At 56.8% G+C, this 12763-nt stretch overlaps 1 protein-coding gene across 6 annotated transcripts in view; it reads right to left on the bottom strand.

Annotated features, from left to right (window-relative positions):
* Nucleotides 1-12763, bottom strand: part of HMCN2 (hemicentin 2) — a 160893-nt gene that overhangs the window by 109037 nt on the left and 39093 nt on the right. For all 6 annotated transcript variants that reach the window (XM_084998456.1, XM_084998477.1, XM_084998460.1 and 3 more), the window contains exons 9-16: nucleotides 12286-12430; nucleotides 11652-11773; nucleotides 10104-10376; nucleotides 8871-9012; nucleotides 8323-8450; nucleotides 7480-7593; nucleotides 6429-6578; nucleotides 35-208 (exon numbers count right to left, since the gene is read on the bottom strand). In XM_084998456.1, the coding sequence (XP_084854582.1) occupies nucleotides 35-208; nucleotides 6429-6578; nucleotides 7480-7593; nucleotides 8323-8450; nucleotides 8871-9012; nucleotides 10104-10376; nucleotides 11652-11773; nucleotides 12286-12430 (1248 nt within the window). The remainder of the gene's footprint in view (nucleotides 1-34; nucleotides 209-6428; nucleotides 6579-7479; nucleotides 7594-8322; nucleotides 8451-8870; nucleotides 9013-10103; nucleotides 10377-11651; nucleotides 11774-12285; nucleotides 12431-12763) is intronic.

Raw genomic sequence — 12763 nt, 5'->3', positions numbered from 1 at the left:
CCCCGCCCACCCTCCCCCAGCCCCAATCTCTTACTTTCAAAGAACAGCACTCCCGTCCTGCTGCCCCGCCCGGGCCCCAGCGGCTGGCCGTCTCCACGGCGCCAGGCGACCGTGGGTGGCGGGCGGCCCGTGGCCCGGCACGCCAGGAGGGCGCTCCTCCCCAGTTCCACGGTGACATCCCGGGGTAGCTCCGTCAGCTGGGGCGCATCTGCAGGGAGGTGGCCGGTCAGCCTCGCCCGGCGACTGGACCCGCCCGGCCCTGAGAGCACTGTTCTGAGACCTGCCTCCCCTCCCATCGCTGGGAGGTCCCCCCTCTTCCAGCCTCACCCTCGTGAACCTGAGGCTGACTCATACCCAGGGCTCCGGGGCCAACCTGCGCTTGGCAGCATCCCCCGTGGACAGCTCCTGGGGCCAGGGAGGCAGCGGGAGTGGCCTTTGGCAGGATGAAAACGTCTGTGTGCCTTACACCCTGCATGGGGTCACGGGGGCCCCCGTTGCTCCTCATACAGCGGAGAGCATGCCTGCTCCTGGTGGCCACACCTCCCAGGAAGTCCACCTCGGAGGGGCTGCAAGTCACGCTCAGCCCCGGGAGCCCCGCTGCCTCTGAGCACCCCTCCACCCTTGCCCTTCTCCCCCGGCTGGGGACGCATCCTCTTCCCCGCATCCTGGACCCCAGGGAGCCAGCTTCGTGGGGAGATTCTAGCTCATCTTTCTTCTCTACCTCCTCCTCCTCTGCTTGCTGAATGTTTTGTAATAAGCATATAAATCTCTACCACGACATCCAAAGAGGCTTATAAATAACTTGACCTTAGACTCTACGGTCCAAATGGGACACTTGAGAGTGAAAAGAGCCCTGTTAATCATAACAGCAGGATCCCAGGCCTAAACAAGGGCTCACCTGCATTATAAAAAATTCAAGCAACACACAAGGGTTTATTTGCCGATTTTTTTTGCCCCACTCACTCCAACTTCCAGGCCCTCCCCCAAGGGAACCACTATTAACGGCTTGTAGTGCTTCTTCAAACTTGTTTTTCTAGGCATTGTCTTACTTTTATAGTCAGGAGAGGAAAAGAAGTTATTTCCCCAAATAGAAACTCATGATCTTTTGCACCCTTCTACCGGCCAGAAGCAGGTCCTTCTCCAGACAGGTCCAGGGCCTGTTCCCTGCCCTCAGCTCTCTGTCCCCAGGCCCACAACCGGGAAGGGTCTGTTTCGAACCCATTGCATCCAACACTGTGGAAAACACTCCATCTCTTTGTTCTTGCCGTCTCTCCAGAAATCTCCCCGTCCTTCCAAACCATGACCTCAAGTTTCCCTCCTGGCCTCAGGGAGTAGGGAAGTTCCAGGGAGATAGAAACACAACTTGGAAAATCGCTGTAAAGGAGGAAGGCAGAGTCTTGGACCCCACGTCGCACAACACCCGCATGCTGCTTTGCTCTCTCACTGAGGCCTGGCAGCCACCGCGGCGCAGAATCCATGGAAGCCTCTGATCCAGGCACCTAAGACGGGGTCGCTGGCCCTGCAGAGCCCTGGCCCCCAGGGCACAGCTTTGCTACCCGCCCCACCCAGGGCAGAGCTGCTGCTCAGCTCCAGGACCAGGTACCCCTAGAACCTGCCTTTCCTGCTCCACCTAGCCCACGGCAGGGCCCAGCTCAAACCTCCAGGAAGTCCTCCCACCCCCCCGTCTTTCTCACACTGTCTCTTGACCCCCTCCCTCCTGAGCCAAAGAGCCTAGCTTTGTCTGCAGACCGTGTCCTGTTACAAAATGCATGCCCTTTTTCCCATTCTCCTCCCAGTCCTGAACTGCCCCCTGCTCCCTCGAGAAGGGATGGCTGACATATATAATAATAGCAAGCAAATAATATGCACAAAGAGTAGCATTTGGAATGCCTTCTAAGCAACAGGCATGGTGATGGTGCTTTTATTTTATTTTATTTTATTTTGTTTTATTTGCTTTTTAGGGCTGAACCTGCAGCATATGGAGGTTCCCAGGCTCAGGGTCTAATCGGAGCTATAGCTGCCGGCCTACGCCAGAGCCACGGCAACACCAGATCCAAGCATCGTCTCTGACCTACACCACAGCTCACAGCAACGCCGGATCCTTAACCCACTGAGCGAGGCCAGGGATCGAACCCAAAATCTCATAGTTCCTAGTCGGATTTGTTTCCTCTGCACCACCACAGGAACACCTTGTTTTATTCTATTTTTTTGGCCACGCCCACAGCATGTGGAAGTTCCTGGGCCGGGGATCGAACCCATGCCACGGCAGTGACAACATCAGATCCTTAACTGCTAGGTCACCGGGGAACTCCCGTGATGGTGCTTTTAGAAGCATGACTTCATTTGCGGTCTCAACAAACTCATGAGGTTGGTACAATCCCAGCCCCATTTTACCGATGGGGAAGCTGAAGGTCAGAGAAATTTAGGACCCTGCCCAAGGCTCTCTGTGAATGAGAGCAGGCTGGGTGGGGGGGTCCTCCGGAGCCCCCTCCTGGGAAGACTCCTTTCCCCACAGACAGATCCTGCAGTTGGGCCTGGAGCCACAGCCCTGCTGGCCAGGGCTGCAGAATGACTTGCTTCCCTAAAAAACTATTTTAGGAGTTCCCATGGTGGTGCAGCAGTAACGAACCCAACTAGTATCCATGAGGATGCAGGTTTGATCCCTGGCCTTGCTCAGTGGGTTAAGGATCCGGTGCTGCCGTGAGCTGCAATGTAAGTTGCAGATGCAGCTCAGATCCTGTGTTGCTGTGGCTGTGGTGTAGGCCGGCGGCTACAGCTCTGATTCCACCCCTAGTCTGAGAAATTCCATATGCTGCAGGTGCAGGGTCCCCCCCGCTCCCCGGGCCAAAAAAAAGACCAAAAAAATTTTTTTAAATTCCATTTTATAACTGTTTATAAAGACCAACAAAATCCAGGCTGGATTCCTTTTAATCTACTTGTTATCATTCACTTTTTTCTTCTGATGGCAAAAGAAATGAAAATCAGAGTACTACTGTTCAAGGGCCCTAAGAGCATCACCGGCTCTGGGCCCTTGCCTATTGTGCCTGAAGGAGAAGCCGCCCAGATACTGGCCACGCCAGCCACAGAGCCCAGCTCTGCTTCTCTCCTGCTCCCCTGGGCTGGTCAGAGTGGTTTTGCCCCTACAAAAGCCCACCCATCACTCTGTTGCTCACCTGCCCAGCAACCAGGGGGTCCAAGTTGGGAATAAGCAGCAGAAACTAAAATGAGAGGCTACAAAGAGAGCTCAGGAGTTTCCGCCATGGCTCAGCGGAACTGAATCCGACTAGCATCCATGAGGATGTGGGTTCGATCCCTGGCCTCGCTCAGTGGGTCAGGAATCTGGCTTTGCTGTGAGCGGTGGTGCAGGCCGGCAGCTGTAGCTCCAATTTGACCCCTAGCCTGAGAACTTCCATATGCCACCAGTGCAGCCCTAAAACACACACACACACACACACACACACACACAATAGTATCCAGAAGAGAGCTCAGGGCAAAGGAAGCTTAGCTCAGGGTAGTTTTTTATTTTTGTTTTTTGCCGCTATAGTAGCTTGATGTGGGATCTCAGTTCCCAGAGCAGGGATTGAACTGGCTCCATAGTGGTGAAAGCACAGTATCCTAACCACTTGACCACCAGGGAACTCCCAGGGCAAAGTTTTAAAGTAACGGAAAGGGCACTGAGCTTGGGGAAGGGGCACCTGCCACAGAGCCTGATCACCAGTCACGACCAGGCCCTGGTGAGCCTGGCCCAGCCCACGAGCGGGTGTCTTGAGGGTTTATTCCATTCAAGCCCTGAGTGAAGCACATTATCTCACTAAATCTCTGAAGGACCTTGTGAATAAGCCTCTATCATTACCAGCCCCATTTCACAGGTGAGGAAATTGAGGCTCCGAAAGGTAAATAACTTGGCCAAAGAAGCAGCTGGCCCTGGACGTTGATCCAGAACCCTGCCCCGCCTAATGCCAGGTCCAGAGTGGCTGCAAAAGCACCCTGCAAGCTGGCCCACCAATGCCGACACTCACTGGCTACACAGGAGGAAGCCAGTTCCCAGCCGAACAGCAGGAAGTAGGCACAGTGCCAGCCCAAGAAGGCTCTGCCAGCCTGGCCCCGAAGGCTGCACCACAGCTGCCACCCAGATGGGCAGGAAATTCAATTTCCCACCAGCGCTGCCAGGCCAGCTTGCCCCAGACACACAGGTGTTGGGCCACCAGCCACCCTGTCCCTGACCTAAAGGCCAGAGGCCACCAGGGGCCCAGTGTCTCAGAAGTCTGCCTCTGGGATGGCAGCCACCTCCTCCCTCTGACCTGGGGAAGTGGCCCTGAGACCGAAGGCTGGCAGATGAAGGACCAGGACCAGGCAGGCAGGTCAGCCTGGGCCCCAAAGAAATGAGGCTTTGCTGAAAAGAAATTAGACGTGGCGCAAAGGACAGCTTATAACAACGCCAAGAGCAGCCCTCCCCGGGGCACCCCCTCTGCTCACCCAGAACCTGCCGACTCATCACAATGACAGTGGCATTTGTCAACCCATCATGTCCAAAGCCTTTCTGGTCTCTCAATCGCACAACATCCAGAAACATTTTGCAGGTGAAGGGCCTTATATTTGCATTTTACTATCAGGCTCAAAGGTTTTCCAACCCCACCCAAGAGCCACTGCACAGAGTGTGCTCAACAGGGAAACTCTGAGCACATCACTCTCCTTAAAACCTCTCACCGCCCCCACCAAACAAAGCCCAGGCTCCAGAGGGCTGCTAGCCCGAGGCCAGGAGTGACCCACAGCAGGGCAGCCACCTCGGCCTCCCCTCTCCCCACCCTCCTACGCCTCGCAAGCTGCTGCAAGGAGATCCGCACATGCTGTTCCCTTTGCCTAAAACGCTGTTCCCTTCGCCTAAAACCCTGTTCCCTAGCTCATCCCCTGTCTGCTTCTGGGTTCAGCTGAGACATCACCTCCTCCAAGAAGCCTTCCTGGTCCCCAGGGTTGGCTTAGCCCCTTTCAACGAGCACTGGCAGGACGGGAGGAGGCTGCTCCCAAATGCTGAGTACACTGAGTATTCCAACTTCTATTTCCCATCTCCCTTCTTGTCACCAGAGGCAGCACAGGTGCCATCGTTTCCCCAACACAAGGTCTGGGGCACGGGGCCTGGGCACCTATTGACCAGGTGTTGGAGAAACGAACGGTGGATGAGATGAATGAAGGCAAAAGGGACCCCAAGCTTGGGAGGATCCTCGAGCCTGAGAGGGTACCACCTCCCCCAGGGTCTGACCCTCCTGCTGGAGCCGCTTTGGGAAGCCCTTTGGCCATCCGACCCCGCCCAGTCAAGCACTGTCCCAGAACATCCCGCATCTGTCAACTCCAGAGGCCCTGAGTTCAGCCAACTCCGATCTGCTCTGGCTCGGCATGCCAAGGAGCTGTGCCCACAACTTCTGAGCAATTCCCAGCACCCAGGATCCGGGCCTGGCGCTTAGACATCATGACAATCACAGCCAAGGCCACGAACCAGCCACAGAAGAATCCAGACTCCCCATCCGTAAAAAGGAGACAGTCGCTTCTCCGTCTACTAAGCACTCACGATGGGCCAAAGCCCGAGCCACGGGTCGTGTGTCTGATTCCAGGGAACCCGCAGTAAAGGAGCGCGGGTGTTCAGCTCTCTTTTACAGGCGGAGAAAGAGTCGGCGACTTAAACAAAGCACAGAGATGGTAAGTGACGGAGACGAGACTGGAACTCCTGGTGCAGGGATGATGGGGCCCGTGCTTGGACCAAACCGTCTCTGCAGCGGGCAACGCGCCCCCCACCCCCAACTTCCAGGGATTCACACACTCGAGTGGCCCCTCGCACCCACCACATACCAGGGTTGGGCTGTGAGACCAATATAATATAGAAGCAGTGATGAGATGTCACTTCCAGACCATGATGGGTTATAAACACAGCAGCTTCCGCCTGGGATCCTCTCCCTCTCAAAACTCGGTCCTGCTTGACTCCCTCTCCCTGGGAGACCTACGTCCTGAGAAGCCCTTTGGAGAAGCCCATATGGGTCAGAAACAGAGGCCTCCTGCCAACAGCCACGTGAGCAAACTTACAGTGGACCTTCCAGTCCCAGTCAGGCCTTCAGATGCCCGCATCCCCAGCCAGCATATTAACTGCCATGAGAAACCCTGTGCCAGAACCCCCTAGTGAAGCCGCCGTCAGAATCCTCCCCCTCCAGAGCTGTGAGACCATGTGTGCTTATTGTTTTAAGCCACAACGTGTTGGGGCAATTTGTGACACAGCAGGAAGTAACGCGCACACCATCTCCTTCCAAAATCCCATCCCATGTGCTCTGGGTGGGCATGATGCAAATTCCCCACGGGTGGGCTACCTGGTCGGGTTCTCTCCTCCCTGCTCAGAGGCAGGGCAGGTGGAGGGGGGTGCAGGTGGGGCCAAGGTGTACACTCACATCCAACCTCCAGCCGGATGTCCGCAGAGGCGTCACCCAGCTCATTGACAGCTCGGCAGGTGTAGAGGCCAGCGTCCCTCTCCCAAACCGCTGGGATCCGCAGCATCCCGGAGCTGGAGCCCTCGGGGGCCAGAATCACTTCTAAACCCCCTGGACCAAAGATGAGAAAGCATCAGGCAGGTACCCACGGCGGCCACAGGAGGCCAGGGGACCAGGCTGCCTTCCTGACCCTGGGTTCCTGCAGCTCCACAAAGCCGGGACCTCGGACAGGTGTAAATTCCCACCCCCTAAATCAGGACCCCTACGGTGTAACGGGTACAGATTTTCAATCTCACTAAATGAAAAGAGTTCCTGGAGACCGGAGGGTGGTATAACAATGCAAATACCCTTCATAGTACTGAACTGTTTGCCTAAAAATGCTTAAGATGGTAAACATTATGTTATGTGTATTTTACCAGAATTAAAAAAAAAAATTTAAGTGAGCACCCCTGGATCTAATTCCTTGCCCCCCCCCCTTTTTTTTTTTTTTTTTTTGGTCTGCGCCTGCAGCGTATGGAAGTTCCCAGACTAGGGGTCAAATTGGAGCTTCAGCTGCCAGCCTACACCACAGCCACAGCAGAAATGCCAGATCCAAGCTGTGTCTGCGTGCGACCTACACCACAGCTTATGGCAACACCAGATCCTTAACCCACTGAGCAAGGCCAGTGACCGAACCCGCAAACTCATGGATACTAGCTGGGTTTGTTACACCTGAGTCACAACCGGAACTCCAGACCAAACCATCTTTGCGTTCCCAGCTAAGGAAGCAGACACAGAGATGCCAAGTCTCTTGTCCAAGGCCACCCAGGGGAGCCAGAATTCAAATCTGGGTCTATTCAATTCCTAACTATGGAGCCTGCCTGCATCAGCTGTGTGGACGCTGGGCTGGGGGAGAGAGAGCTAGAAAAGGCCCTCTCTCCCCAGACACCCCATTTTCCAGGCCGTCCTGAAAAGGGATGCCCCCGGGCCCTCAAGGGACTGTTCCAGAGACCCCTCTCCCAAACCAGCGTACCTCGATACCAGATGACCCGAGGCGGGGGCACCCCGGATGCCTTGCACGCCAGCACGGCCTCCTCCCCAACAGCAGCAAGCACCACAGCGTTGATGGGCGAGATGGATGGTGGGTCTGTGTGGGGAGCAGATGAGGAATCAGGGGCCCGCCCACAGACTCCCTAGAGAGAGATCGCAGCCTTCCCCGACTGGGGGAGGCACGGGGGTGGGGGGATGGAACTGAGCACCTGTCCCCTCCCCAGTCCCCACCAATCTGGACAGTCACCCCCGAAAGATGTAGTAGCCCTGGCAGGTCTTTAAAAAGCTACTTACCACGGGAACCAAACTCCCCTGTGGTTCCTCTTTGAACTTGGGATAAAAGTCGAATTCCTGCAGGGTTCTAAAATGCCCAGCCGGGGCTGCATGCCCCTCTCCTGCCCCCTCTCTCCAGCCCCCTTGCAGCCCCTTGGGCATCCCAGACTCACTCCCACCTCAGGGCTTTTGCCCCACGTGGTCCCTCTGCCTGGAACGCTGTTCCCGTTTCCTTCTGCAGCCAGAGGCTGGTCCTGGGTGTACGTACGGCTGTTTCCCTCTCGCCCCAGCTACTTATCACTTCTTCACGCCTGTGCTGTACCTGTCCTAGCACCCTGCCCATCTGGAAGTACCTCTTTTAACTGTTTGCCTGTTCCCGCTGTGCTCCCCCGTTAGAGCATAAGCTGCACCTGACAGGGACCCCGTGTCCACCGCTGTATCCCCACTGCCTGCCATGCAGCAGATGCTTAATAAGTACTGGTGGAGACAGGAGGAGGGGGGAGGGAGGGAGGGCTGGACACCCCTCTCCTGCAGATGCCTTTGGCCCGAGTACCTGCGTAGTAGAGGGTGACCGTCTCCTCGTCTGTGCCAACCTCATTAGCAGCCTGGCAGCTGTAATTCCCAGCATCCTCTGGGGCCACTCCCTGAATGATCAGGGTTCCCTGGGCATCCATGCGGACTCTGGAGTCGTGCCATGAAATGCATTCAACAGCAAGGGGCCCGTTAGCTGGGGTCTTGCTCTAAGTCATTATTAATAGCAAATTAATTAATGGCATCACTGGCGACACCACTCTACACTGATTGCTTGCTCTGTGCCGGGCTGCGTGTTCAGTACTTTACAGACCTTTTTTCGTTCATTGGGCTCAGAGAGGTAAAGTGATCTGCCCAAGGTCACACAGCCTAAATGGCAGAGGCAGGATTCAAGCACAAGTCTGCTGATTCTGAAGTGGCACTCAGTTCCTGACTTGAGTGGCACTCAGGCTCAAATCCCCCCAGGAAGAAGGCAAGGCAAACGCTACTCCCCCGTTTATAGCCGAGAAGACTGGGGCTCCCTGTCCCTCCAGTTCCCAGTCCCAGAGCTCCAAGCGCTGGGCGGCTCACCTGCTGTCTTCTTGCAGGGTGTGACCCTCACGGCTCCAGGAGATGTGGGGTTCAGGGTACCCAGTGGCCGAGCAGCTGACCCTCACCTCCGTGCCCTGGGAAAAGCGCTGGGACCTGGTGTGGATGCTGACCTGTGGGGCCTCTGTCGTTCAGAGTGGACAGGTGGGGAAGAGCTCGTCAGAGCAGCCGTGCTGTCCCAGGCTTCCGGCCCTGGGTCCCCTGCCCCGTCCCTGCAGACGGCAGAGACCTAGGACCCAAAGGCCCGAGGGGCCTGCATCCCTGCAAACAGCCTCCTTAGGAAGTGGGGTTGGGCAGGCAGCCGCCAAGTCACATCCCCCAACCACACAGGGACCTGGCCTCCCAACACCCCTCAACGGGAAGCTTGAGCTCCCTGGGTTTCTGCTCTGGGCTGAGCAACCCAAAGAGGTTTAGGGAACCATCAAGATGCCAGGGCTGGGGAGTTCCCACTGAGGCTCAGCAGGTTAAGAACCTGACACAGCGTCCCTGAAGACGCAGGTTCAATCCCTGGCCTTGCTCAGTGGGTTAAGGATCCAGCATCGCCATGCACTCTGGTGTAGGTTGCCGATGTGGCTCAGATGCTGCGTTGCTGTGGCTGTGGTGTAGGCCAGCAGCTACAGCTCTGATTCAACCCCTAGCCTGGGAACCTCCATATGCTGTGGGTGGGGCCCTAAAAAAAAAAAAAAAAAAAAAAAGAGTCACTGGCTCAAGAGGGAAAACCTATTTCAACACCAAGTGTACTCGAGGAAGCAGCACACAGAGAGGAGGATCTGTCTACACCCTGGATGGATCTGAAGTTACAGCCAGGCACTAACACTGCCTCCAATACCCCCATCTGGCCAGTGCTACCCAACCTCTGCCAAGCACACTTGACCTGTGGGCTTTCAGAAGCTTCCAGTGTTCCATCTCTGTCCTACATATTGAGAGGGTGGATAAGAGAGGTGCTCAGTAGCACAGGAAGACGACAGGACACAATGACACCGGCTTAGCCTACAGCAGTAGGCACTGAGGTTAGGTATGAGGATGAACTTCCCAACACCGAGAACCACCACATCTGGGCTGGAAGCTAGAGAATCCTCTTTCTCTGAAGGTTGAGAAAACACTGGAAGGGCTGACGTTGCCTGCAGCAGGTGGCGGAAGGGTAGAGGGACGGGTTGTCGGGCTTTGGGGGGAAACGCTAGGCAGTGTATGCAGGTGGGAGGGCGGCAGCCTCACCTCGTACCAGGAGCCAGACGGATGCCCTCGTGACCCCGTTGGAGTTGCTGGCCATGCACTGGTACCGCCCGCTGTCACTGGGGACGACGCCGCTGAGCTCCAGGGACAGGTTGGTCAGCTGGGTGACTCTACCCGCCGAGGCCGACAGGACTCGCCAGTCCCGGACCCATGTCAGATTATAGGGGGCCTCGCCCAGGACCTGGCAGGACAGGATGGCTGTCTCTCCCGGGGACACGGTCACGTTAGGGACAGGAACCAGCTGCGGTGGGGGGTCTGCAGGGAAAGATGCACACGAAGCACTGGGGGGCTGCTCCTCCAAAACCCTGGTGATGCCCAGACTCCGAAGCCCGCTTTATCCACCACCCCACTGCCCCACCCTGGACACATCGGCCAGCAGAGCAGTTAACCTGCATCGGATGACCATGCTGGCTGGTGCCAACCACCCACTGCATCACACACCCGCCGAGGGCTGTGCGTGTGTGCCTGCTTTCCACAGTGGTGTTTAGCAAGACAGCCTCCACTCTTCACACCCTTTGAGCCAACAGTTCCGCCCTGGGGAAGAAAGGCTCAGAAATAACCCTCCCTAAGGAGAGAGGAACCAGAACAGGGCTATTCTCGGTACAAAGGAAGGCCCCTGCCCCAAAGGAGGAAAGAGCTAAGAAAGCCGTGCTCTCGAGAAAAAGCCATAAAAAGTGACATATCGGGGAGCTCCCTGGTGGTCTAGTGGTTAGGACTTGGCACTTTCACCATTGAGACTTGGGTTTAGTCCCTGGTCTGGGAACTGAGATCCTGCATCAAAGCCGATACATGCTGTGGCCAAGAAAATAAAAGAAGTGACAGATCAGAGATTGTCCAACCAGGAATGTGGGCTGAGAAGCTGCAGGAAAAAGGCTGGATCCACCTGCCAATGACCATGATATCCAAGCCTACTAATGGGGAAACTGCATCCTCGTGGATACTAGTCGGATTCGTTAACCGCTGAGCCATGACAGGAACTCCAGGCTCATTATTTTAAAAATAAAGTTGGAGTTCCCTGGTGGCTCAGTGGATTGTCATTGCTGTGACTTGGGCCACTGCAGTGGTGTGAGTTCGATCCCTGGTCCCGGAACTTTAGCATGCTGCAGGTGCAGCTGAAAAAATAAAGCCAATTTCATTTCAAGAGGACCTGTGGCATCTCCAGCTTTGCTGCTGCCATTCTGGTAGGAGCTGGAGACATTAAAGTTGGGGACTACAAGATGGACAGTGACCCCTATAAGGGCCTGGGGGCTGGCAAGAAGCCAGGGGTGAAACCGAGGCTGGCGGCCTGGCCCGAGCCGGGGTTCTCAACCTTCCTGCCACTGAGACCCACAGGCCACTCCTGGGTGAGATGGCCAAACGGGGGGCGGGCAAGCAGGTGCAGCGTGGGCGTCAGACTCTGGATGATGGACAGTCCCCAGCAGCTGGCTGGCACGCTCCCCCTGGATGGCGGAGCCCTGGGAGGAAATCCTAGCGGGAAAAGTCAGGCCGGGGGTGGGGAGGGGAAATTTGAATGGGCCCAAAGAGACAGACCTGTGACGACAATCTGGGCTTTTGCTCGTCCAGTCCCAGCCCTGCTGGCCGCCACGCACTCATATGTGCCTTCCTCGGCCTTGGAGGCCCGTGGGATCTCCCAGCTGCTGTTCCCGGACTGCCTGCAAACACAGAGCAGCAGGGGACACGCAATGACACGGACCCCAGTCAGGGACCCCCAGCCTCCTCCAGCCCTCAGGGGGCTAGGTCCCTGAATCCTGCCCAGAGAGGAGGACCCAAATCCTCTGGGGTGCTTGGTGAGGAGAGGTAGGCAGCCACGGACATGCAAATCCCACAATCCACTGGGGGACTTTGTGTATGCCCTGCCCCCTCTCTACTTGCCAGACTTCCAGCCACAAGGGGTGGGTCTCAGAGGGGCCTTCCTGTCCTGACCAGCGCAGAGCTGGGCCCCCTGGGTTGAATTTTCAGCAGCGAAGGAACGGTCAGGGCTTCTCCACGGGGTGATGGCCCAGCAGTGATGGAGCCTCAGGGAACCACGGTCCTCCACCCCGGGGCCAAGCTGGGAGACACCCAGGAGGACAAGACCCCACTCCTGCCACCCACTCCCCTCTGACCCCTCCAGGCCCCCAGGAGCCCTGGGACTGGGGACAAAGGAGAGCCAGCGGCCACTCACCGAAAGTGCCTCTCCTCGCCCAGCCTGGCTCCGCCCCGCCGCAGCTGCAGCCGGAAGGGGAGGGCACTGTGCACAGAACAGGAGACCAACAGGGGCTGGTGCAGGTAGCCGTGGATCCTGGGGGGCATGCTGACCAGCGGGGCACCTGTGGGCAAGGACCAGCACTCACTCGGGATTCCTCCCTGTGCCCCTACAGCCCGCCTTTGCCACATCAAGTGACACAGAGATCCATGAGGAGGGCCAGAAGGCTGGGATCCAATCCCTAGCTCCATCATCTGGTGGCCCCTGAGAGCAGGTCACATCGCCTCCCTAGGCCTCAGTTTCCATCTCTGTAAAATGGGCTTAATTGTGCTACTGACTTCACCTTGTTGTCAAAAGGAGTGGGTGAGCGAGGATGTGTGGACAGCACTTGGCATACGCACGTGGCACAGCCAGCTCCATCACCCAAAACTCACGTGGTTTCTACGGTTTGTGAGAA

Source organism: Sus scrofa, chromosome 1, assembly GCF_054392235.1.
Source record: "Sus scrofa isolate SSC_HxYL_T2T_F1_AM1 chromosome 1, Sscrofa_HxYL_maternal_Yorkshire_Landrace_v2.0, whole genome shotgun sequence".
Taxonomy (NCBI): domain Eukaryota; kingdom Metazoa; phylum Chordata; class Mammalia; order Artiodactyla; family Suidae; genus Sus; species Sus scrofa.
Note: the sequence above shows the minus strand (reverse complement) of the source record. Positions and strands in the feature narration are given on the sequence as shown.